We start from the raw sequence: 27402 nt of genomic DNA, 5'->3' as shown, positions 1-27402 counted from the left end.
CGAACTTGATCATATGCAGGAGTTGTGAGAGTTACATTATATTTTTCTTGAATAATTGTTGAAAAGTTCCAAGATAAGAACTTTGAATAATTGTGCCCTCTTGAGTTAGAAACTCTAAGAATTTTGTGTCTCTGTATTTTATGGTATTACTAGTGCACAAAATTTCAATTTTAGAGGAAAACCGAGTCATAATTATATTGGCAAAACAATTTTGATTTCTCTGAAAAAAATGGAAAAAGATTTACAATTCCATGTTCCAATAAATTTGATTGGACTCTTGCATTCAAGTAGAATCAAGTGAATTTCATGGAGGCAACAAAATGAAGAATAATGAACCACCATTCCTCAATGGAGCTTTTCAACAATTTGCCCCAGAATCTATATCTTCAACCAAAGATGTACGGCCAATTGCAGCTTATAATCATAATAATTTCCATGTAGTGAATAAAGAAAAGACAACTCCTCTCATTACAAAAGCCAATGCTGAAAATCAGAGAAGTAAGTTTAAATTAGTGGTTGTTGTGATCTGTGTCGTCTTTGTTGCACACTTGTTTCTCGTTTCTTGATCATTAGTGGTCTGGATGTGAGCTTTAATCTTGTTCCAACATTATTGATTCGCAATAATTCTGATGACCTATTAAAATATTTGAAGCTCTTTTTCATAATATAGGAGCAATTTTTTTCTTTAGTGATTCTGACATGTTATAACATTTTTAGATATCTATTGGATATTAATTAACTCTCAAGGTAAATTTTAAAGATATGTAGTAATTTAAACTCATTTTCTATTTTATTGATATTGTTGGGATAGGTTAGTAGTGAATCTTGGTTAAGCATATAGTCAACTTAGTAGTGTCCATATATGATCATCAATAAAAATAATAAACCAATGTTTTTCATTTAATGTATTAACCTTCGAGGGACCTCCAAACATCATTATGAAAGAATGCACACAAGTAAAGTTAGTACGAGAATGTTTAACATATTCGCAAACTTTAAATTGAAAAGTATCCCAATTTAGTGAGTTACATGAAGTCGAAATTGATAAAATAAAGAGAGAAAGGCTAGGGTTTCTTATTAACAAGCATAAAATAAACTGAATGTAATGAAAGATTTTATATAGTTAGTGATTACAATAGGCTGAAATACCCTTAAGTGCTAATAAAGATAATAAAACTAATATATTTAACATCCTCTCTCAAACTCACGATGCAATGGAAATATGCATTGAGAGTTTGATAGTCAGAAAACGAAAGCGCGAAGTCGAATGCGCTTTTGTAAATATATCAGCATCTGCAAGGAGGAAGGAACGAATGGCAAAGTGATGGTGTGAGTCTGTATATGATGACGAGTGACATGACAATCAATCTCGATATGTTTGGTTCGCTCATGAAAGACAGAATTCCGTACAATCTGGATAGCACTTTGATTTTCACAATGTAGCGGAATAGGATGAGAAAAAGAAATATCCATATCAGTAAGTAATCTACGTAACTAAACAATTTCATAAGTAATCGAGGCGACGGCACGATACTCATCTTCTATAGAAGACCGAGAGATGACATCTTGTTTTTGCTCTTCCATGAAATAAGCGAATCACCGAGAAAAATACAATATCTAGTGGTCGACTTGCGGTTCGTAGGATCACCAGCCCAATCCACATCAGAGTAGGCACAAAACTCTAATGAAGACGTGTAAGGAAACATGAGACTATGAAATTGAGTGCCCCAAAGATACTTGAGAATACAAAGAACAACAGCCCAATGAACTATAGTACGGGAAATGACAAACTGACTAACCACATGAACTGCATGCGCAATGTCTGGGCGAGTTACAGTAAGATAAACCAAGTTGCCAACAATGGTACAATAAAGACCATAATCCTCCAAAGGAGTGCCATCGGACGGAGAGTATCTAGCATTGGTCTCAAGGAGTGTATCAACAATTCGATTGTCAGTTAGTCGAGGACTATCAAAGAAATCAGCAATGTACTTAGATTAAGATAAGAAATAACCTTTTGAGGAATAAGCTACCTCAATTCCTAAAAAATAACGTAGCATGCCCACAGCTTTCATAGTGAATGAGTGTGCTAACTCAGACTTCAATGATTCAATACCATCATGATCATCACCTGTAATAATCATATCATCAACATACAAGGATAAAAGAATGTGTCCTGATAGGATCTACGTAATCGATATAGACGGGGGTCTGGCTATTGATGACGGGTTCAGACAAACGATTTGATAAAAATCATGTTAGGGATTTATATCGCTTTCTATTCCACACAAACCCTTGCAAACTCTTGAAAGATTCAAGTACGGAAACGATTGCTCAGGTTTGAAGCTAAGAACCAAAGAATGAGAAGATGACAAAATTTAAATGACACAGCAGTTTTTTTATGGATGTTCAGAGCAAAAATCTCCTATGTCACCCCTTCTTCCAACCACCGGAAGGATTCACTATATTTTATTAGAATCAAATACAGTTGCACTACTAGCTCACTGTTGAACAGAACAGACTCTGTTCAACTTACAGTATATTGAAGAATATCACTCAGCTAGACAATACTTTGATTCTATTTTTTTCTTGATAAACACACAGTAAAGCAAGAAATCAATTTGTGAGTAAGTTTAATGTTCAGCGACTGATAGATCGATATTTCTCTGATTCAGGCTTGTTCACTCAAAATCTGGCAGTTTGTCTATTGTCCTTGAGAATCTTTAAATAGAGAGTAGGTTCCAACGGTCGAATCTTCTATAATGACATGTGGCAAACATCCATTGGAACGCCTCCATAGTACACATGTATAGTAGACTCTAAGCACCAGGATCGTGGCCGTACCAATCTGGTAGTGCGCCAAATATTCTTCTAGGATATTCCTGCAAGAATCAAGTAGTGGGAAGAATATTTGCTTACGTGACATTAGATAATTGGTTGCAACTGGCTGTCGTACTGATCTGCACTAGAAAGTGGAGCAGGAGTAGCATACAACTAGTTGATCGTGGGTAGACGGATGTTAGCTTCAAGCAACTACTTAAGCATGGCATTAGACGTTTTTCAATTAGACTTACTAGTCTAATGAAATTAAGATTCCCACGTCTAATAGCAAGATCTATTAGACCACCTGGTCTAATGGGATTAGACGACACGTCTAATTACGTCTCCCTTCCGACTAATCTAAAGGAGTTAGACTACACGTCTAACTTTGATCTATTAGACGGCACGTCTAACTACGGTTCCCTTCAGACTAATCTGAAGGAGTTAGACTGCACGTCTAACTCTCATCTGTTAGACTACACGTCTAACTACGTCTATTAGACTACACGTTTAACTACGTCTGTTAGACTGCACGTCTAACTACGTCTGTTAGACTGCACGTCTAACTACGTATCCGTTAGATTGCACGTCTAACTACGTATCTGTTAGACTGCACGTCTAACTACGTATCCGTTAGACTGCACGTCTAACTACGTATCTATTAGACTGCACGTCTAACTCAATGCATCTAATGGCCAATCAGTCTAATGAACTTCATTCAGACTTAGTCTAATATAACATCTTTTCGATACACCTGCACCAAAAACGATTAGACGGCTTAGTTTTAGTTTTATACCAACACATCATCAAAATTCCATTAGTCAAAATACTTTGACCCTTAGTCAAAATAATTTGACCCAACACATCCTGATGTTGTACGCTTGACAAATAAAGCCGAATCATGGTGACTAGGAAGAAAACCAAGTGAAGTGATCACCATAGAGAATTTTTCAAACCAGACATATGGTGCTTGTTTGAGACCATAAAAAGCTTTTTGAAGCTTTTAAACCTCATCAAGTTGATGAGGAACACCCGGGGAGGTATCATATAAACCTCTTCATGAAGGTCACCATTTAAGAAAGTATTCTTCACATCCATTTGATCAATTTTCCATTGGCAAACCGAAGCAACAACAATCAAAGTGCGAACAGTTGTCATTTTCGCAACATGAGCAAATGTTTCCTCATTATCCATGCCATATTTTTAGAATATCCTTTAGCAACAAGTGGAGCCTTGTATCTCTCAATGGAACCATCTGATTTTGTTTTAATCTTATAGAGCCAACGAGAGCCAATGGCATGTGTTTCCAAATGGTAGTGAAGACAAATCCCATGTATGAGTCTGATGTAAAGTAGTAAGTTCTGCAGCCATAGTAGTCTACCAAAGGGGATCACGAACTGTCTCCTTATAGGATGAATGCTCGGAAAATTGATGAACATAAGTGACAAAAGAAGAAAATGAAGTAGAATAAGAGGAGTACTTAAAATTGGGAAGTTTAATAGACTTACGAACGTGAGTGGAGTGACAAGGAGGAGGATCCGCAATCTCATCCAGTAATTGAGTGGTCGTAGGAGCAGGGACATGGGAGGTGGATGTATCGTGAACCAAAGTATCATATAGACTAGGAAGATGATCCGCAATTTCATCCGGAATTTGAGTGCTCGTAGAAGCAGGGACATGGGAGGTGGATCTATCGTGAACCAAAGTATCGTGAAATAAAATATTAGATATATATTCATCGGGCTCATTGTCAAAGGGATCAATACGAATTAGATCTGCTTGAGTCATATGATTTGAACTAGCAGGAATAGAGAAGAATGAAATGTTCTCTAAAAACACAACATGACGCGAAACATATAATTTTTCACTAACTGGATAAAAAAAATGATACCCCTTTTGACCAACATCATAACCCAGAAAGACAAATAAGGCAGCCCGAGGAGACAACTTATTATGTTCAATATGTGATCGAAAGACAAAACAAATACAACCGAAAACACGAAACGAGGAATAATCAGGTGAATAACCATATAACTTTTCAAAAGGGGACAAACGTTAATTATGAGATATTGGGATTTTATTGATTACATGAGTGGCAAGAACTGCTTCCCCCCAAAACACACTAAGAATCTCGACTGATAACATAAAAGAACGAGTTGTTTCAACAAGATGACGATGTTTTCTTTCAGCCACACCATTTTGTTGAGGAGTGTCAGTACATGAGCTTTGGTGAATTGTACCATCACAAGCAAAAGGCAAGTAACTGAGAGAAATCATTAGAAATGTATTCAACTCTCAAATCACACCTAAAACATTTAATCACGAAATGATCACAAGTCAATGCTGGTGGCAGCAACATCTGATACTTAGAGTTCATCTAAAACATATAGTCCTTATATCCTATGGCCTGTCTCAATCACCTTTTGTGACTGTGGGTCCTTAACACAACAATTAAAAGAAGTAAACAAAACTGTGAGACCAGAATCACACACTTGACTAACATATATAAGGTTTAAAGAAAACGGGGAATATGGTAGACATTTGGGAGAGAAAAACAAGATGTATGTACAAAACCAATACCTTCCAATGACATTGGAGTACCATCAACAGTCATGACGGAAGATGATGGAACAAAATTGACTGACACAAATGAGTTAATATTAGTAGACATATGATTAGATGTGCCTGAAAATAATATCCATAAGGGAGATGATTTACCAGAATTATCAGATGATGACAAACCTTTATGAAATGAGGGAGACATGGCATGTTGCTGTGAGACAATGAACTGCTTAAACTGCTTAAACTTCTCAAACATATATAGATTCATGGTTAGAGAAGTAATTGTATTACCAATATCAGACGAGTACAAATCTCCAATGACAACCCAAATACAATAGCACAAATATTGGCAAAACTATGTAAGGACCTGGTTTAACCAACCCGAAATCAACAACAACAAATATTACACGACACAACACGACACGACACGAATACAAATCTCCAACAACAACCCAAATACAACAGCACAAATATGGCACGAAATAGCACAATACGACACGTAGCGGCACGACGTAGCACGAATACAAATACCAAAAACGACAATACAAATACAATAACACGAATATGGCAAGACGTGACACGATGCGGCACGATCCGGCACGACGTGGCACATATATAAATTTCCAAACTAAATCAGCTAGAGTAAAAGGATGCGAAAACAAAAATACCATTGACGATTGCAGACTCAAACACCAGATTTAAATCGAAAGATGTAGATTGAATGATTTAGGTTGAACAAAGAGAATCCATAAATGGAGACTCTAATACCATGATAAAATAAAGAGAGAAAGGCTAGGGTTTCTTATTAGAAAGCATAAAATAAACTTAATGTAATTAAAGATTATATAGTTAGTTATTACAATAGACTGAAATACCCTTAAGTGCTAATAGACTAAAATAACTTTAAGTGCTAATAAAGATAATAAAACTAATATGTCTAACAGAAATAACCTAATCTATAATGCCACAACATGATTTTCACATTTTTATCATTAACAAAACTAAAAGCTGCTAAAAAAGATTGGGCATTGAAAAGATGTGGAGAATTTCCACGGATGATATAAAGGAGGCTCGAACATAGCTTAGCACTGCCAATCGTCATCCCCAAACCCTTGGCTCTAAAATCACAACGGAATTACACTCGAGTTGATGTAATAAAGAGAATCGTCTTGAGAAATAATTTGTTTGAAATATTTAATTGTTAGGTTAAATTTATTTTATTATATTTTCTTTATTAATTAGTTTTAATAAATAAATTAGTAGGAAATCCTTCATTGTACGGGAAAAATATAAACGAAGTTTTTATAGAATATTTAATTTAATAAAAGAGAATATTATATGAAGAGAAAATATATAATATATATATATATATGAAATATTTATAAATAATTTATATATATATAATATAATATAAATAAATAAATATATATGTAATATTAACATTTATAAAACATTATATATATATCGAAATAATTGTAAAAATAATCTTGAATTTGTTATGTTTATGTATTTATAAAAAAATATGATCACTAACTAGACAAATAACGGCTAGAGAATAACTATTAGAGAAGTCCATTTATTTTATAAACGTATCTTCAAATATTGGATCTACAAAGAATTTGTTGATAAACATATCTTCAAATATTAGACCTACAAAAATTTTGTATAAACATATATGATCATTATAAACCAAAGGAAAAAATGAACACATTCCCAAAATAAAAATAAAAATAAAAATTTAACAAAAATTAACCCCATAAAAGGGAAAAAAACATACTATTAAATTATGGAAAACAGATCTAAAATGTTAAAAAAGTTTAACAATAGTTACAAGAACATACACTTAAAATATATATATATATATATATATATATATATATTAATTTCATTATATATAAAATAGATATTAAATTATAACGCTCTACATAAAAAGTTATGCAAAATAAAAAACTGTAGAGGTAGCCACCAAAATGCTAGAGTCATTTTCTCATGCAAAATATCTCCATATCCAATTTTTTGATTTGTGAAATTTTTTCCAAATACTAGCCATCCAGTGTTCTTCACCAATGAGGGTACACAATTTCCTCTACCAATGAGGGTACACAATTTCCTGAACATAAAGCAAAATTTCTTCATATACCTCCTCAATATTACAAATCCTCCAAGTATTCAATTTTACACATATCTACTATATATATATGAAGAACTCTTTAGAATTCAAAGAAAGACCTCCATAAGCTTTATAGGCCTCAAACCTCGCAACCCAAGGTTGATGATCATATAAAAATTGTGGAACCGACACATTAAATTTAAGAAATATGTTTTAGAATAGATAAGAAATGTTAGCTTCTTGTTCATAGCTAAAAAATTATTTTGAGTCAAATAATCGATCAGGAAAAATAATCGAAATAGAGACCAAGTGATAATATTATATATAAATATAAAAATTATGAAGATAAGTGCATTTATAACAACAAAAAATTATTTATATATATATATATATATTAACAATAAAGATTTTCGTCACGAGCACTTCTATAATTAGGTAATGAAAAGGACAAAACTTAAAACAAGTACCGAAAGGTCCAGAGCCTAAAGCAAGTAATTAAATGTCAAATTCATCCTTTCATATTCATTGCGAAAATTCTTTAATCAAATCATACTCTCAAATCTTTCACCCTCTCAATAGAAAAATGGAAATCAGATTGAAGTTTGGTTGAACAATTTTAACCTTTACGAATAATTAATATTTTTTTTTTAATTAAACTTTCATTTACTTCTCAGACTTAATTTTCCTTGATAAATCAACTCGTAAAGTCGAAGAGTTCATACAAACTAGTGATTCGTCGTGTATGGTTCTTTTATCTCCATTTTGAACCATGAGACTGAGTTACAAAAATATTCATCTATTTCTTATGAGGGATTTCTTTTGGACAGAGTGGTTTTATATTTTGGTTAATTTTTTGAATATTTTGTTTATATTGTTTAGTTTTCTCCATTTAATTTTTAGTTATGTGCTATATTATTATGATAATTTTACTCAACATGGAAACATCTAAGATTATACACAAATGGTACCAAATAATTGAAGCACGATTATTCAAAAAAAATTATTGTAAATTTAAAATAAGTTTTTTAATAATGATAAAATTTTAATTGTGACAACAAAAATATATGTTATAAGAACAAATTATTTGGATGTAAATAAATCAAATTTTCTTCATTTCTATCTAACAAAAATAAAATGGAAGATCTCTCTACTTCTTCTTCTTCTTCCCTCACGTTCTTCTATGATGAGCAACTTAGTTATGCCGATATACTTCCTCCTGCCGAGGTAACCAATGATATATATGCATTCATACGGATATGCTTTCACGATAATGGTGTTGGTTGAGGCATACTAAAGTTAAAAAGCTAAACAGATTTGGTGTCATTGCTCCAATGTAGCCGTTACAGTCTTGGAATCATGGCATCTTCCAGAGGGGCAGTTTCTGGGCGTCTATCTCTTCAGGCATTCATTCCATTACTACGAACTTAGATACTCATAATTGTTCAACTGAATGTTTTACTATCTTTCTGCAACTAGGAGCCAAATCAAGAGGTTGTGGAATGTGCTGCATGTGGATCATCAGGTTATGCTATTACAGGAGACTTGGCTTTGTTAGAGAAATTGGTTGCAAAAACCGATGCTCGATACATCATTGTGGTGGAGAAGGTAAGTAAACAAACATATTGATTCCATATTTCATTTTTTATGTACTCAAAATGGTTTGTTATATATATATATATAGTAATCCCCCACAGTTCAATGGAATCCTTAGCACGCCATATTCCAGAGGCTAGTTGAAGACTGTGTTTTTAATCAGATACCAAGCATCCTCATCACAGGCAAAGGCTACCCAGACATTGCTACAAGGTAATAGTAATAATATCCCATGGATTGTATTTCATACTTAGAGTTGATTTTACCTTATGCTGATTAAAGAGAAATATTATATATTTCAGTTGAGTTCAAATTAGCTGAATATGTATGCTGTTAGTTCTTCTATATGCAATTTGATCATTGAATAATACTTTATTCAACTTGCACTAACACATTGATGATTAAAGGACATAAAATAACAGTGCGATTCAAGACAAAATATTACAGGAAAAAATGAGACAGAAGTGATAACTTTATGAACAAAAATGAGATTATTTTGCTTCAAAATGAAATAAGTTAATGGTAAATGATTTGATTTTTTCCTTTATATGAATGTAAATTTGCATAATTTGATATCGTTTGGGGGCACATAGGTTATTTTTTTTCATTAAATTCTTTTATCAATTGGGCTGTGTTAATTCCTGCTTTAAGGAAATGATTTTAGAAGGGCTTGAGCGAAAGTGAAGATATGGTTGATTTATTATGACTTGTGTATTTTCTTTTTAACTTGGTATTTGTGGATGTACTTGTTGGTTAATTAGATGTTCGCAGCGGAATAATTTATAGATCTAATCTAAATATCTAATCATATGATCATGCATAATTGATAGAATCATGATATATTATTTATAGAAATATACCTTTGATGCGTGAACCGGATCAGATCTGGTAGTAATGAATAGTCGAGAGCCACACGTGTTGCTCCTCTACTTGGTCCACACGAGCCCGACTAGATCTCTATACTTTCGACTGCTAGGACGAAAAAGACAAAGGGGAAGCAATCCAATTGCTAGATTAAAAGATGATGTCTTCCTCTTGGAGTTCTCACCGTAATATAGCAAAAGCCGTTTTTAAAAGAGGAACAATTCTCTCTCTATTCACTGCCGTTTTCTTACAAATAAGTGAATCCTTTTGTATTAAATAAAATTCCATAATTAACCATTAATTATATATTATTTTATTTCACAAATAAATAATATTTCTTATTATTAATAATATCTAATATGTATTAATCATATATTATTTTATTTCACAAATAAATAATATTTCTTATTATTAATAATATCTAATATGTATTAATAATTAACCATCTTTCTCGTTTATCTAGTCGGTCAACTCTAAGTGTGTGACCTCATAGGACCCGATTACAATAGTTATAGGTTTAACCCCATTAATCGTAGTTGGCTTCTAGCAAAGCACTACGACTCCTAAAATAATCGGATTAAATTATATCTGTTAATTTGTCCTATCCAAGTTTAGTCATTGCACATTAAATTAAAGGACACAATTCCTTCAATCTCCCACTTGTCCTTAAACAAGTGTGCAATATAAGATACCTTTGTCTCTTAATGTCTTATTTGATGATATGATAACATTCATACATTTCTATCAAATATGTTTCTTGAACTCTGAGTTTGAACTGTCAATTAAACGGATGATTCATATTAATCCATCCGAGCATGGCCATGCATTTTCAGTTCTCGCTTTTCAAGTGGCCGAGACACCATTCCTGTTCAATGTATCACAGTATACATGAATTAGGAGGACTTATCCATTCTTGTATGATTATGGCTCCCACTCAATTTTTAGCAATCCCAACTACTGCCTTTATAACTCTCTTTTACGAAAAGCGTTTAACAGTGTCAAAGAAATACCAATCATCAAGTGAGGCCACAACATACTCATGTCTGAGGAATCTACTAAACATGGTTTAACTTAAAACTCTACAATTTCTTTTGGAGAGTCTTAAGGTGGGTCAGTCTTACATGTATCATCCATACACATATATGTAATTGACTAGACATCTCCATGTCCTTATAGCCCATGAAACCTGACGCTATCAGTCAGCTTACAATATAGTAACTTATAAAATCATCTATGTCCATTTGATGATTTCAAACTATAGACTTTTAATAATTCAAAACTTCATTTCACTTAATGGGGTTTCATTCACCAGAACACTTAAGGTGATCCCATTTGTTAATAATGAATTATTTGGACATATTATTCAATATCGATAAAAATAATATAAATAAGGATGAAATATCATATATCATAAAATCATCAAGTCAAACATAAAACTGGTGTCTAACATTCATAAATACATAATGTATTACAAAAGAAAACTCAAAGCCATTCTCCAATGTGCTTGAGACCCTTAGCCCTAGTGTGACTCTCATGCTTGGGCCCAGACATATGTTTGGTTAATGGATCTGCAATGTTGTCATTAGTATGCACTTTACACATCCTAATATCACCCATAGTGATGATGTGTCGAATAAGGTGATACTTTCTCATAACGTGTCTGGATTTGGAGCTCGAACTCGGTTCTTTTCCTGAGCTATGGCACCATTGTTGTCACAATTGATGTCGATAGGCATTGAAATACTAGGAACAACAATGAGTTCATCTAGGAACTTCCTCATTCAAACGGTCTCCTATGCTGCTTCACTAGCAACAATGTACTCAGCCTCTGTTGTAGAATCTTCTATAGTACCTTGCTTGGAGCTCTTCCAACTCACAGCTCCTCTGTTAAGGATAAAGACATAACCTGATTGAGACTCAAAGCCATCTCGGTGAGTCTGAAAGCTTGCATCAGTATAGCCTTGTACGATCAATTTTTCATCTCCCCCGTATACTAAGAAATCATCCTTTGTTCTTCTTAAGTACTTCAGGATATTCTTAGCTGGACTCCAGTGTGCTTCTCCAGGACTTGATTGGTATCTGCTACACATGCTCAAAGCATATGCAACATCTAGACGTGTACATACCATGGCATACACGATAGATCCTATAGCAGAAGCATATGTGATTTTGTTCATCTTCTCAAGCTCAGCAGGTGTTTTCGGACACTGCGTCTTGCTGAGATATACACCTTGTTGAATGGGTAAAAATCCCTTCTTGGAATCTTGCATCTTGAATCTATTAAGAATCTTATCAATATAAGTTCCTTGACTTAATCCAAGAAGCCTCTTAGATTTATCTCTATAGATCTTAATTCCAAGTATGTACTCGGCCTTTCCAAAGTCTTTCATTGAGAAACATTTCTTCAGCCATTCTTTTACGGACTCTAGCATCGGAATGTCATTCCCAATAAGTAGTATGTCATCCACATATAAGACTAAGAAGGCTTCCTTACTCCCACTAAACTTCTTGTAAACACAAGGATCCTCTTCGCATCTAATGAATTCAAACTCTTTGATCTTTTCATCAAATCGAAAGTTCCAACTCCTGGATGCTTGCTTAAGTCCATAAATGGACTTCTTAAGCTTGCATACCTTCCCAGCATGATTTGTATCTTCAAAACCTTCAGGTTGTGTCATGTACACATCCTCTTCCAAATAACCATTTAGAAAAGCGGTTTTGACATCCATTTGCCATATCTCATAGTCATAATATGCAGCAATAGCTAGGATTATCCTAATGGATCTAATCAAGTATAGACTATGAAAATGTCTCGTCATAGACTATACCATGACTTTGTCTAAAACCTTTGGCAACTAGTCTTGCCTTGTAAACAGATGCATTTCCATCCTTGTCATTTTTGAGTTTGAAAATCCATTTTCTTCCTATGGGTTTTACCCCGTCTGGCAAATCTATCAAGTCCCATACTTGATTTTCAAACATCGAATCTATTTCAGACCTCATGGCGTCAAGCCATTTATTGGAGTTTGGACCCGTCACTGCTTGCTTATAAGTCGAAGGCTCACTATGTTCTAGCATAAGAACATCAAGGCTTACATTTAAGATGAAATCATCATAAAGTCTTGGTTGTACCCTTGGCCTTTCCGATCTACGAGTGGGTTCAACTTGTTCAACAACTAAATCCGGAACATGATCTACAACTGTTTGTAGATCCTCTTGTTCTTGTTCTTGGATGTTCTAAGGCTCTAAGCTTTCAAAAGTAATCATCTCTGCATCGACATCATCCATGTCATTTTGTTATTGAGTTTGTTGCTCTTCATTATCTTGAACTGTTTCAAGATGAACATTTCTCCCACTTGACTTGTTGGAAAGGAACTCTCTTTCCAAAAAGACATTATCCCTTGCAACAAACACCTTTTGCTGAGTTGGATTGTAGAAGTAATATCCAAAACTTCCTTTTGGATACCTTATAAAAAAAAACATTTATCTGGTTTTGGGGCAAGCTTCTCTATTTGTAAACGCTTTACATAAGCTTCACATCCCCATATTTTCAGAAAAGACAACTTTGGAACCTTTCCAGTCCATATCTCATATGGAGTTTTGTTTACAGTTCTTGACGGAGTCTTATTTAGTGTAAGTACAGCGGTAGTGAGGGCATATCCCCAGAAGGATACCGGAAGATTAACAAAACTCATCATTGATCGGACCATGTCTAACAAAGTCCTGTTTCTCTTTTCAGACACACCATTTAGCTGAGGTGTTCCTGGGGAAGACAACTGTGTGACTATCCCACAGTTTTTCAAATGATGATCAAATTCGTGGCTCAAGTACTCACCATCATAATCAGATCGAAGTGCTTTTATTTTCTTACCACTTTGAGTCTCTATTTCGTTTTGAAATTCCTTGAACTTTTCAAAGGACTCTGATTTATGTGACATAAGGTAAATATACCCATATCTACTCATGTCATCAGTAAATGTGATGAAGTATCTATAGCCACCTCTAGCTTCTGTGCACATTGGACCACATACATCAGTATGTATTACGCCCAGTAGTTCAGTAGCCATTTCAAACATTCCTTTGAAAGGTGACTGTGTCATCTTGCCCATCAGACATGATTCACATGTATAAATGGATTCAAAATCCATGTCTTTTAGAAGCCCATCTTTGTGGATCTTCTTCATGCGATTCGCACTAATGTGACCCAATCGACAATGCCATAGGCAGGCCTCACTCAAACTATTTAATTTTTGCCTTTTTTATTTATGTTATACAATTCTGATTTGAGATCCAATACAAAGAGTCCATTACTCATTGGAGCAGTCACATAGAAAAATATCATTCTTAAAAACAAAAATATTTCCATTTTTAATGCTAAATTCAAAACCTTCAGAATGTAATACAGCAATCGAAACAAGGTTCTTAGTAATGCAAGGAACATAATAACAATTATTCAGTTCTAATATTAAACCAGAAGGTAAAGATATACTTAAATCTCCTACGGTAAGTGCAGCAACACTTGCTCCATTTCCAACGCGTAGGTCTATCTCTCCTTTCTTCACTTGTCTTTTATTTCTAAGTCCCTGCACATATGAAATAATGTGAGCACCACATGCAGTATCTAATACCCAAATAGGACCATTATTTAATGTGAGAACATCAGTTGTCATAATCTCAATAACATAAATACCTGAAGTGGAACTCACAGTGCCGTTCTTCTTGTCTTCTAGGTATTTGGGACAATTTCTTTTCCAGTGTCCCTTGGCCTTGCAGTAAAAACAATCATGATCAGCAGCCATCTTTGGCTTCTCACCACCCTTGGGTTTGGCAACTTGCTTGCCTTTCCCTTGGTTATTGTTCTTTTTCTTAGCCACCTTCTTAAACCCCTTCCCATTGTTGACATTTAGAACTTCCTTCTTCTTGTCATCAATAATATTGCCTTCAGCATGTTATGGAGCTCATTCAGATCATGCTTTAGACCATTCATATGGTATTGCATTCTAAATGGTGCAAAACCATCATGTAAGGATCTAAGAACAATATCAGTGGCCAACTCTTGGTCATATGGGGTCCCCAAATTTTCCATCCTCTTGAAAAGCCCAGTCAGGCTAATCACATGAGGACTCACTGGTTTTCCCTTCACAAGCTTGCTATCAAGTATAGCCTTGTGAGTCTCATATCGCTCTATCCTTTCCTGATCCTGAAACAGCGTTTTCAGGTCAGTTATGATAGTATAAGAATCAGAATGCAAAAACCTCTTTTGCAATTCAGGCTCCATTGCAGCTAGCATGAGGCAAGTAACAGGTAATGCTTCAGTTTTCACCCGAGTTGATGTTGCCTTCTCCTCATCTGATGAGGTTCCGGTCACAGTAGGGATAGGGGTAGTTAGGACGTCCTCATGTCCCTCAGACCTGAGAATAATTCTCAGATTCCTTTCCCAATCAATGAAGTTCGTTTCATTGAGCTTGTTTTTCTCAACAATTGAGGCAAGTAACAAGTAATGCTTCAGTTTTCACCCGAGTTGATGTTGCCTTCTCCTCATCTGATGAGGTTCCGGTCACAGTAGGGATAGGGGTAGTTAGGACGTCCTCACGTCCCTCAGACCTGAGAATAATTCTCAGATTCCTTTCCCAATCAAGGAAGTTCGTTTCATTGAGCTTGTTTTTCTCAACAATTGAGCGCAGAGAGAATTTCAAATTATCGTTCGACATATTCTACAGAATATAAATGACATACAAATTAGTTTATGTTTTGAAATTTGCAAAATACTTATAATTGAACAATTTAAAATAAGTGAATGCACATTTTATTCAAGTTTTCATAGTCCCTTATGAATAAAATGATTCCAAGATCCCATTACAGAAAATCCCCAACGTACTTTTCACTGACTTAGGTCTTGTGTGTTCAAGGTAAGTAATAATTACTAATTATAACTTCTTATAATTCTTGGTTGATGATCCACATCCAATGTAGGATTCATCCCCATGCCTCAAGATCCAAAATTTTTCCTTTTGGTCTCTTGTTGGGTACAACCGTATCAAGGTTTATGAATTCCCGTATAGATTCATCCTCAGTAGCCTAAGGTTGTGGTAAGACACCCTCGCTTTTGCGAAACCTATCCAACCAAAACCATAAACTTCATGGGTCATGACACGGAAAGGCATTGCCCCAATTTTCTTTAGAACTTAAGTTTTGATTGACTTTTATTTATTAGTGAAAATTATTATAAATAAAAGCAATGCAATGAAAATTGTGATCCTAGTATGGCCCCTAAGATGCAAAAAAATATATATATAAAGAACTAAACTTCTTTGGTCTCCATGCTTGCACCCTTCATGGATCTCCATCCTTGAACTTCATGGTTCTTATTTGTATTACATAATTATTTATAATAATCTAATTATCAAAATAAATTACAAAATACATAACGATACGTAGATCGTGTTATAAGAAAACATAACGATGCTCAGATCGTATTTCTGGGCCATACTAGAAAAATATTAATCTTTAATAAGTGTGATTTCCTAACTTTTAGAAAACAAATATATCATATTTATTTGATCCAAATATTTATATAATCCAATTAAAATAAATATTTATTTTATTTTCTTAAAGATAGTTTTACATATTAATCTATGTAAAATTATATCATCGTTATAGATCCGCATCAAAATTAACAGTTAATTTATTGATCCTTTCAATATATGCAACATTGCACTCTTATACCACTGTTGGTTAATTAGATGTTCGCAGCGGAATAATTTATAGATCTAATCTAAACATCTAATCATATGATCATGCATAATTGATAGAATCATGATATATAGTTTATAGAAATATACCTTTATTGCGTGAACCAGATCAGATCTGGTAGTAATGAATAGTCGAGAGCCCCACGTGTTGCTCCTCTACTTGGTCCACACGAGCCCGACTAGATCTCTTTACTTTCGACTGCTAGGACGAAAAAGACAAAGGGGAAGCAATCCAGTTGCTAGATTAAAAGATGATTTCTTCCTCTTGGAGTTCTCACCGTAATATAGCAAAAGCCGTTTTTAAAAGAGGAACAATTCTCTCTCTATTCACTACCGTTTTCTTGCAAATAAGTGAATCATTTTGTATTAAATAAAATTCCATAATTAACCATTAATTATATATTATTTTATATCACAAATAAATCATATTTATTATAATTAATAATATCTAATATGTATTAATTATATATTATTTTATTTCACAATCTTAACTTCATAATTAACCATTAATTATATATTATTTTATTTCACAAATAAATAATATTTCTTATTATTAATAATATCTAACATGTATTAATTATATATTATTTTATTTCACAAATAAATAATATTTCTTATTATTAATAATATCTAATATGTATTAATAATTAACCATCTTTCTCGTTTATCTAGTCGGTGAACTCTAAGTGTATGACCTTATAGGACCCGATTATAATAATTATAGGTTTAACCCATTAATCGTAGTTGGCTTCTAGCAAAGCACTACGACTCCTAAAATAATCGGATTAAATTATATCTGTTAATTTGTCCTATCCAAGTTTAGTCATTACACATTAAATTAAAGGACACAATTTTTTCAGTACTAACATTGAGTTATTTAGATAATTGTTCTATTAAAATCTATAGAATGGGCTACTCCGAGTAAAAGTATTGTTGACCAAATTTAACTAAATATATTTTATGCCATTATTTACTGTATTTTCTACCGTTTTATAAGTTTGTGTAAATTTATAGTTTTTATTGTCAAATATAGATTCTTCCTGCACCGTTTGAGCCGTGCTTATCCAGAGTTGCCTATTCTTGGCCTTGTTGACTGGTAGGACATTATATAATACTGAGTTTGTTGTCACATAAATTCCATAGATTTATATTTGTATGTTGATATTCAAGGAATCCAGCAGGAGTGGCAGTTTTATGTACATTCAAATATGGAAGCATTGGAATGGGACTGGAGGCATATAAATATGGTGCTTTCTTTAGTTCTTTTGATGTTTAAAGTTGAATAAAATTGGACTAACTATCTTTATGGCAGCTTGCAATGTTAAATGGCTAGGAATTCGAAGAGATGATTTGGAACTCATACCGGAACAATCTTTCATTCCTCTCAAACCACGGGACCTTCAAATAGCGAAAAACTTGTTGTCCTTGGGGATTTTACAGGTTTAAAATTGAAGGCCAAATTTTAGTTTGTCGGGCTTAGTATAAACAGGTTATTGATGAGAAGTTAGTTAACTAATTGTAGGAGAAGTATAGAGAAGAAGTTGAAATGATGGTTGAGAGGGGTCAAAGAGCAGAGATTGAAGCTCTCTATTTCCATGGATTTGATTTCTTGGGTAAGTACTTGGCAAAGAAAATTGTTCAAGCAAGCTACATATGATATAGCATATACGAAAGATCTAGATCTTTTTATTTGATTGCCTTTTATTAAAGGCTTGTTTTGGGTTGTTAATTTGCATAGTTAACCCATTAGGATAACTCAAATTGTCAAAGTAGGTGCTTAAAATGTTATAGATTTAATTGACTAATGGATTCGATTTTCACTTTAAATATTGTGGAGGGGACATTTTTCAAATTAATAAAATGAAATAATAAAATAAATGAAATATGTTTAAAATAAAATTATTAATTACCTCTCAATTGACATATATTAGAGAAGTTTGATTTCTATTAAAAATCCTTTATATTAACAATTTATATGGCATGAATTAGGGTGGGGAAGAGGTTTGATTTAGTCGTTTATTTCTCAAAAAATTCATTCCAACAGTTAGTGTTGGTTTTTTTAATTTTTTTATCCGTTTGTTGACGATTATAAGATTGGTTTAGTTGGTTTATCAGATTTTGAATGTCGATTTTGATAGTCGAAGAATCAACAAATATATATATATATATATATATATAATATAATAAACTAACAAATGGAAAAAATTAATTTAGAAATATTTTTGTAATTAAAATTCTTATAAATTATGTAATAAAACGACGATTTAATTTAAAAGAAAATTTGTTAGAATATAAATAATTCAATAAGTTTAAAAAAAAAATTAAATATATGCTTTTTAAAATTCACACCCTTAACACAAAAAAAGATCATTTTTATCGTTACTATTATGGTAGAAAGAGATATAATAAAAAAAATTATATTCAAATATGTATATAAATTGTCCGTTGGTCAATTAATTTGTCGGTCTTTTCTTATCTAATTGTCAACTAAACTAGTTAAGGGTCGGTACAGAAAATTATGAACGAGTCAAAGTTGACTCATGAGGACGATTACTTACCCCTAATATGAAGGGTCTATATAGTATTGATATGGTAAAAATTATAGAATATAAAATATACAAAGTTTTTTTGGATAAATAATTAATTCTTATTCAAACAAGTAGTTACATATAAAATATTAATTTGTAAACAATAAAAAAAATTGAAGGCTAAATAGTATAACAAATTTATAAAATTTAAAATTTCAATAGAAAAGATTCAAACATGTCTTGAATTTTATATAAGATCATGTTTTAGTTTAATAACTAAGTAAAACAAGCTGATCAAACCAATCATACAAAGTCAAATTATTTTTTCAATTTACAATTATTAGGCATCAAACGTTCTATTATATATTAAAAGTATTATTCTTATTATAAAAATTAAAATATTATACTTAACCAAAATATTACATCAATTTATATTTGAATAATGAACAAAAAAAAATATATATAGATTTTTTTTTATCTAAGTACGACCAAAATAAATTGTCACTTATTCCCTCTTCTAGCCTAACGACAATAAGAGGTGGATATTAACCCTAAGATTTTGAATAAAGTCCATGTAGCGGTCCATGGGCTACGTACTTAATCCGTTTCACATTTTTTTTCAAAAAAAAATAAAAAAAACTTGTCTCTCACCTTATGTTTATATAAAATATAAGAATATAATATAAAGATAAAAAAATAAATATTCTTTAATTATTTCAATTAAAGTGATAATATTAACTTTTTTTTATTTAACTTTTTTTTATCATTATTATTTTCATTTTTTTAATAATATATTATCATTATTTAATGAGACTTTTATATTTTATATTATCTTTTAAAATATTAATTGATTATATACAAATAAATGTATACTTTTATCTAACTATGTTATTATTTTAATTTGTTATTAAATAGTATTATTAATACAGTTAAATTAATAAAAAAAAATATAATACTTACAATTCTACTTTAACATAAACTAATTAAATAATATTTAAATTTAAATCGCAACTAATTAATAATTATACATATAACCAAATTAAAAAAATATTTTATAGCTCTTAACATAATTTTGGCCGTTAATTTTAAACTATTTAAAGCATAGTTTTGAAACCCGATATGGCTCGGCCCGTCGGTCAAACCGGCAAACCCGATTAACCGGTCCTCAAATTAGATCGGTTGATGAAAAAAGTCAGAAATGCAATTATCCCAGTTAAACTCGTTCAATTCGCCGGTTGGACCGGAAATCTGGTAGCCCGAATTAACCTAGCGTGTTTATCCTTTTTTATATAAAAAATCATTTCTTTTCTTTCTCACTTATCACTCTCGGTTCCCCTCTTCTCATTTTTTGGTTCCCATTGGATTTACCTATTTCTAGATTCATGTGCGTAGATTACAAATTTTTAGTTCTAGACACTGAGAATGACAAACTATTGTATCCACCTTAAGCTCCTCCTCCTATTTGAACTATCTAATTATGTTTTTATCCGACTAATAAAACAATTTAAGGTTACATTGTAAGTAGAGTGGTCAAAAGGGCCAATCCATGGTGGGGCGGTCCTACCCACCAAAATCAATCGTTTGACGGGTCGACGATGGGCCGGCCACCATCCTGGCGGTCTAAAAATTCCCAACCCAACCTAAGATGGATTGCGAGTTAGGCAGACCAACCCGCGGTTTGTCTCACTACAAATAAAAATAAATAAAAATCATTAATAGTTCTAGAAAATAAGAGTTCAAGAACATGATCAAATAGTCATAATACACACCAAACAAGAGTCTTGATCAAGAATCATTTGTCCTACGTCGCGAAACTTCAATTTGTTGCAAATTTTAACATGACGCCACAATGTACAAGTCCCGTAATGTTTACCCCCACATTTATACTGTTTTTTGCATCCATTACATTCAACTTTTTCAATATTATCAATACCCTTCATTTTCTTAAAATACATCCTAATATCATAATATTCCCTAGACTTTTTAGATAACCCTTCATCATGCTTAACACTTTCAAATTCATCAACATTCAAATTAATATCTTAATTTTGAGAGGAGTCTATTTCGAAAATGAATCTGTTATTTAACCGAATATTAAGTTTGAATCCACGAACCCTTGAAGGCGAGAACGAATAGAAGAAAGGAGGAACAAATAATTCGCTGACTGCTGCAGTGCTGTTTGGGAGAGAAAAAAAACTAGGGTTATGCGGTATATGCATATAAGGCTATAAATCATATTAGATTTTTTTGTCAACCTACGGGACAACCCAAGCCCGACCCGCCTAGGCCCGCGACCCGAGTGGGATTGCCCGTGTATGACCACTTCCAAATGGGTTGCTAATATTTCAACCCAATCCGTCTAAATTATTTGGCGGGGCGGGCCAACCCAACAGGCCTAACCCAAATTGACGACTCTAATTATAAGTCATAAATTAAATTCAGTTTTTTCTCCAGATAAGCATAGTTATCTAAAAATCGGAGGTTATAGTTTGATTTGAAACATTCTCCCTCGCATAATCCATTTAAGTTTCTTTTATTTTAACTTCTTTTATATTATTTTCATTATATTTTGTCAAAATTTGGCTTATTTTTGAGGTTCTTACTTCATATAGTTTTTTTGGGAAAATGATATAATATCATTTAATTAAAAAGCCCCAATAAAGGGAAAAAAACATACATGAGTTCATGAATTAGAGAAAAAAAAACAATTGCTCTAATTTTAAAAAACCAGAATTACAAACTAAATGAATAAACACAAACAAAACATTCAAACAAATGAATTATAATTTTTCAAACAAACAATAATAAGTTTATAACCTCACTTTGAAGTTGCTAGATCGAGTGACTTCATCATAATTAATGCCCCAATTTTATCTCCAAGTACGAACAAGATAATTTTCATCAAACTTAATGCTCTTCCAAACGTCATCAACACTACATATCATCATCGTGAAGACTCTTGAGTTTCTTTCCATCCAAATATGGTAAACTATAGAAGTAAAACCACATTTAAATATATTTGAATGAATAGATTTCCTTTAGCTTTCAAAAGGACCACCTCCTTGATATCAATCCAATGCGAGGGGACAAAAGTTAACTCCATAGCTTTTGTAAACAACCTCCATAACTCGATTGTAAACGGACATCCGCCAAATAAATTATTCATCGTCTCTTCATTTTCATCACAAAGTAGGCATTTAGAGTCCGAAATATCCATAAAATGCTTAAGACGATTCCTAATTGAAAGTCTCTTTCTAAACAACAACCACAACACGAATTGATGTCTCAAAATGATTTTGGAGGACCATATAACACGAGACCAGCCCACATCGTTTCCCCTCTCGCGAATAGACTTCCAAGCTAGGTTAGAATTGAACTTTCCATCTCTTTCCACTTTCCAAACTCGTGAGTCGATAGTGTCATTAAAGTGCATCATTTGTATGAAGTTGAGAATCCTTACACATTCTGGAATATGCCTCAGAAGTGCATTCCATTCTCCATCCCAAATTTCACGAACCGAGGAATTAAGACATCCCTTCGTATATGCACCCCACCAAATTCCGCCTTAAGAACTATATGAGGTTCATACTTCATATAGTTAATGACAGTAGTTTGATATTATTTTGAGGTTCATACTTCATATAATGATTATTAGGTTTATGGATTATCTTTTTATGTTTTTTATGTATAGTTTGATTATGGATTCAATTGGAGAAACACCAAGATGCAACACCAAATTCTTCAAGTGTACAATCTCAAAATTATATAAGAGGAAAATTTAATCATGCATGGCTCATTGTAGAGAGGACTATGTAAATAACAAGAATAAAAAGAGATTTATTTGTCTCTATTACAAAACATTAATAAAGGGTAGAGGTATTCATCGGTTTAAACAATATTTCGCAGGTGTCAAATGGGAGATTGTCGTTTGTACTAAAGTGCACAAGGGAGATATGGAATGCAAAATTTTTTAGAAGTTAAAAAAAAAAATTAAACACGAAACAAGTGAGCACCAGAGACAAAATTTGAGAGATGAAGAGAATGAAATGTATATGCAAATTGGAGTAGAAAAAATTGACATTATAAATAATATTTTGAATTTTAATCTCTATTTTGACTATTATTGTATAAACAATTTAATGAATTTATACTATTTTTGTATTATTTTATTATTATATAAAACTCATTATTTGAACTTGTTGATCCACTGTTAAACCAATAACTTAGTGACCCAGTCCTTTCACCCCTGGTCAGATTTTATAACTATGATTGAAAGGTTATTAAGAAAATAATCGATTTAAATTTGTATTATTATTTTGGGGTGATCATTTGTCCCATTGAGAGAAAGTTAGTTTAAAAAATATAATTTTATAGTTTAAAAAATATTTATCTTTATTATATTTTTCCAGTCCATGGGATAATTGATCCCTCCCATTATTTTAATACATGATAACAACTTTGACAACAATTTTATTGTTCATGATTTCATATCTAATTTGTTATCTATTAATAAAATGTTAAATTAATTATTTAAAATATAGCTGAAGCCTGCCCGAGACCAAAGCTCGAGGCCCAATACAAGCATGCAGGAAAGATTATGGGTCAAATTAAATACAAAACGAAGAAGCGGAGGACTGAATTGAGCAGAAGAAATAATGGGGGCCGAAGAAAGAATGGGGACATGAAAACACAAGACACAAAATAAAACGAAGCTAAATTTCTCTTTTCTTCGCCATTTTCGCGAACAGAAGTTTAGGATTAGAACGGGTTATTAAGCCGCATAATTAATAAAAGATCGGGCGCACCCCTATTCAGCTACTATAGTCCATTATCAAGATCTCCCTTAGATGAAAATCGAGCGATACTCGATGGGTATTAAGTACTTGTCCCCTAGTCGGATCTTAGAAATTACTACTTGTCTCCGATCCAAAGGATATTCAAAACTCAATTACAACTAATTAAGATTTTAGACATTCACAAAACTATTTTTATATTTAAACTAGAAATGATGTGAGCCGCCATAAGACAACAATAATAAAAGGAGGAACTAGGATGATCCCCGTGCGATGCACACGGATAATAATATATTGTTATAACATCCCACGTTCATCAAATTTGGTATTGAAATTAACATATAAAGTATTATTATTCTAGTTGGTTAAAGAGTTTTACTTATTTTATTAGGTTGTGAGTTCAAAACATACCTATAGAATTTTTTATTTTATTTTTAATCGTTTTAAATTTATGGCGGGTCAACTCAGAATCCGACCCAAATATCCATTACTCTCATATATATATCCAAATTAACCACAGCTCTCGACCCGACAATCTGGACACTTTCAAAATTAAGCATCATTATAAATATATAGATTAGTTAGTTAAAAATGTCTCGCTTTCATCAAATTTAGTGTTGAATTTAAAATAAAAATGATTATTAGCCTAGTTGGTTAAAGAGTTGTATTTGTTTTGTTAGGTTGCGAGTTCGAAATATACATATAGTATTTTTAATTTTATTTTTAACAGTTTTAAATTTATGGGAGGGTCAACCTAGAATCCGATCCAAATATCGATTTACTCTCACATATATATCCAAATTAACCACAAGTCTCGATCCGGCAATTCAGACACTTACAAAATTAAGCATCCTTATATATATATTATTTAGTTAAAAATGTCTCGCGTACATCAAATTTAGTGTTGAATTTAAAATATAAATTATTATTAGCCTAGTTGGTTAAAGAATTGTATTTGTTTTGTTAGGTTGCGAGTTCGAAACATACCTATAGCATTTTTTATTTTATTTTTAACCATTTTAAGTTTATAGGCTGGTCAACCCAGAATTCGACACAAATATCCATTTACTCTCACATATATATCCAAATTAACCACAGCTCTCGACCCGGCAATCCGAACACTTTCAAAATTAAGTATCATTATATATATATAGATTTTTTAGTTAAAAATGTCTCGCGTTCATAAAATTTAGTGTTGAATTTAAAATATTAAGTGTTATTATCCTAGTTTGTTAATACTTATACTTGTTTTGTTAGGTTGCGAGTTCGAAATATACCTATAAAATTTTTAATTTTATTAACCGTTTTAAGTTTATGACGGGTCAACCCAGAATACGACCCAAATATCCATTTACTCTCACATATATATCCAAATTAACCACAGCTCTCGACCCGGCAATCCGGACACTTTCAAAATTAATTATCATTATATATATAGATTAATTAGTTAAAAGTGTCTCGCGTTCATTAAATTTAGTGTTGAATTTAAAATATAAACTGTTATTAGCCTAGTTGGTTAAAAAATTGTCTTTTGTTTTGTTAGGTTGCGAGTACGAAACATACCTATAGCATTTTTAATTTTATTTTTAACCGTTATAAGTTATGGGCGGTCAACCCAAAATCCGACCTAAATTTCCATTATTTTCACATATATATCTAAATTAACCACAACTCTCGACCCGACAATCCGGACATTTTCAAAATTAAGCATCATTATATACATAAATATTAGTTAGTTAAAAATGTCTTGCGTTCATCAAATTTAGTATTGATTTTAAAACATAAAATTTTATTAGCCTAGCTGGTTAAAGATTTGTACTTGTTTTGTTAGGTTGCGAGTTCGAAACATACCTATATTTTTTTATTTTATTTTTAACCGTTTTAAGTTAATGGACGGGTCAACCCAAAATCCGACCCAAATATCTATTTACTATCACATATATTTATAAATTAACCACAGTTCTCGATCCGACAATCCAGACACTTTCAAAATTAAGCATCATTATATATATATATATATATATTAGTTAGTTAAAAATGTCCCGCGTTCATCAAATTTAGTGTTGAATTTAAATTATAAAATGTTATTCGCTTAGCTTGTTAAAGAGTTATACTTATTTTGTTAGGTTGCGAGTTCGAAACATACCTATAGCATTTTTAATTTTATTTTTACTCGTTTTAAGTTTATGGGAGGGTCAACCTAGAATCCGACCCAAATATCTATTACTCTCACATATATATATATATATATATATATAAATATATATATATATATATATATATAGATGTGCTTAATTTATATATATATATATATATATTAGTTAGTTAAAAATGCATCGCGTTAATCAAATTTAGTGTTGAATTAAAATTATAAATTGTTATTAGCCTAGTTGGTTAAAGAGTTGTACTTGTTATGTTAGATTGCGAGTTCGAAACATATTTATAGTATTTTTAATTTTATGTTTAACCGTTTTAAGTTTATGGGCGAGTCAACCCAGAATCCGACCCAAATATCCATTTACTGTCACATATATATATTCAAATTAACCACAGCTCTCCACCCGGCAATCTGGACACTTTCAAAATTAAGCATCATTATATACATATATATTAGTTAGTTAAAAATGTCTCGCGTTAATCAAATTTAGTGTTGAATTTAAAATATAAATTGATATTAGGCTAGTTGGTTAAAGAGTTGTACTTGTTTTGTTAGGTTGCGAGTTCGAAATATATCTATAGCATTTTTAATTTTATTTTTAACCGTTTTAAGTTTATGGGCAGGTCAACCCACAATCCGACCCAAATATCCATTTACTCTCACATATATATCCAAATTAACCACAGTTCTCGACCCGGCAATCCGAACACTTTCAAAATTAAACATCATTATATATATATATATTACCGATAAAATTGTGAAAGAAAAAAATGTTAAAAGATATATAAAAGTTTGACTAGAGATAAATGTAAAAAAAATGTCAAATTATGGAGTAATTAAGAAGGTAGAATATGACTAATCTAAATTGTGATATAAAATTAATGTATATGAGTACTTTAATCTAAATTGTATTATAAATTAAGTAATTGCGGGATAGTGGAAAGAAGCCAAGAAACCTTTGAAATAAAGTATAATATATACTTATTTATCTTTTGGGGGTATTTGAAGTTGCAAGTCATTCACTTAACTCTAATATAAAGTAATGCTAGGCTAATTTGCGACCTCTTTGACCCCAATTCGGTAAACCACCACAATCCAAACAATCTCTCATCATACCTCACATTTTTATACTACGGTCAAATACACATCTCAATTCATATATTCTTATATTTTTAACCACCAATATCACTTTAGAGCACCACCAAAACTGTCACATCTCACC

General features: G+C 32.1%; 1 protein-coding gene across 1 annotated transcript; it reads left to right on the top strand.

The window, feature by feature from the left end:
• The first annotated feature begins 5946 nt into the window (after positions 1–5946).
• LOC124934983 (meiotic recombination protein SPO11-2-like) lies at positions 5947–18506 on the top strand. The gene is made up of 8 exons (XM_047475457.1): positions 5947–5956; positions 8805–8893; positions 8969–9097; positions 9204–9298; positions 17735–17797; positions 17872–17948; positions 18014–18141; positions 18224–18506. The coding sequence occupies exons 1-8, from the start codon at positions 5947–5949 to the stop codon at positions 18356–18358; spliced, it is 726 nt and encodes a 241-aa protein (XP_047331413.1). The 3' UTR covers positions 18359–18506.
• The last annotated feature ends 8896 nt before the right edge of the window (positions 18507–27402 follow it).

The sequence above is a fragment of the Impatiens glandulifera genome, chromosome 4 (genome assembly GCF_907164915.1).
Source record: "Impatiens glandulifera chromosome 4, dImpGla2.1, whole genome shotgun sequence".
In the NCBI taxonomy this organism is placed as follows: domain Eukaryota; kingdom Viridiplantae; phylum Streptophyta; class Magnoliopsida; order Ericales; family Balsaminaceae; genus Impatiens; species Impatiens glandulifera.
The sequence above is the reverse complement of the archived record's forward strand: the minus strand, read 5'-3'. Positions and strand labels throughout refer to the sequence as shown.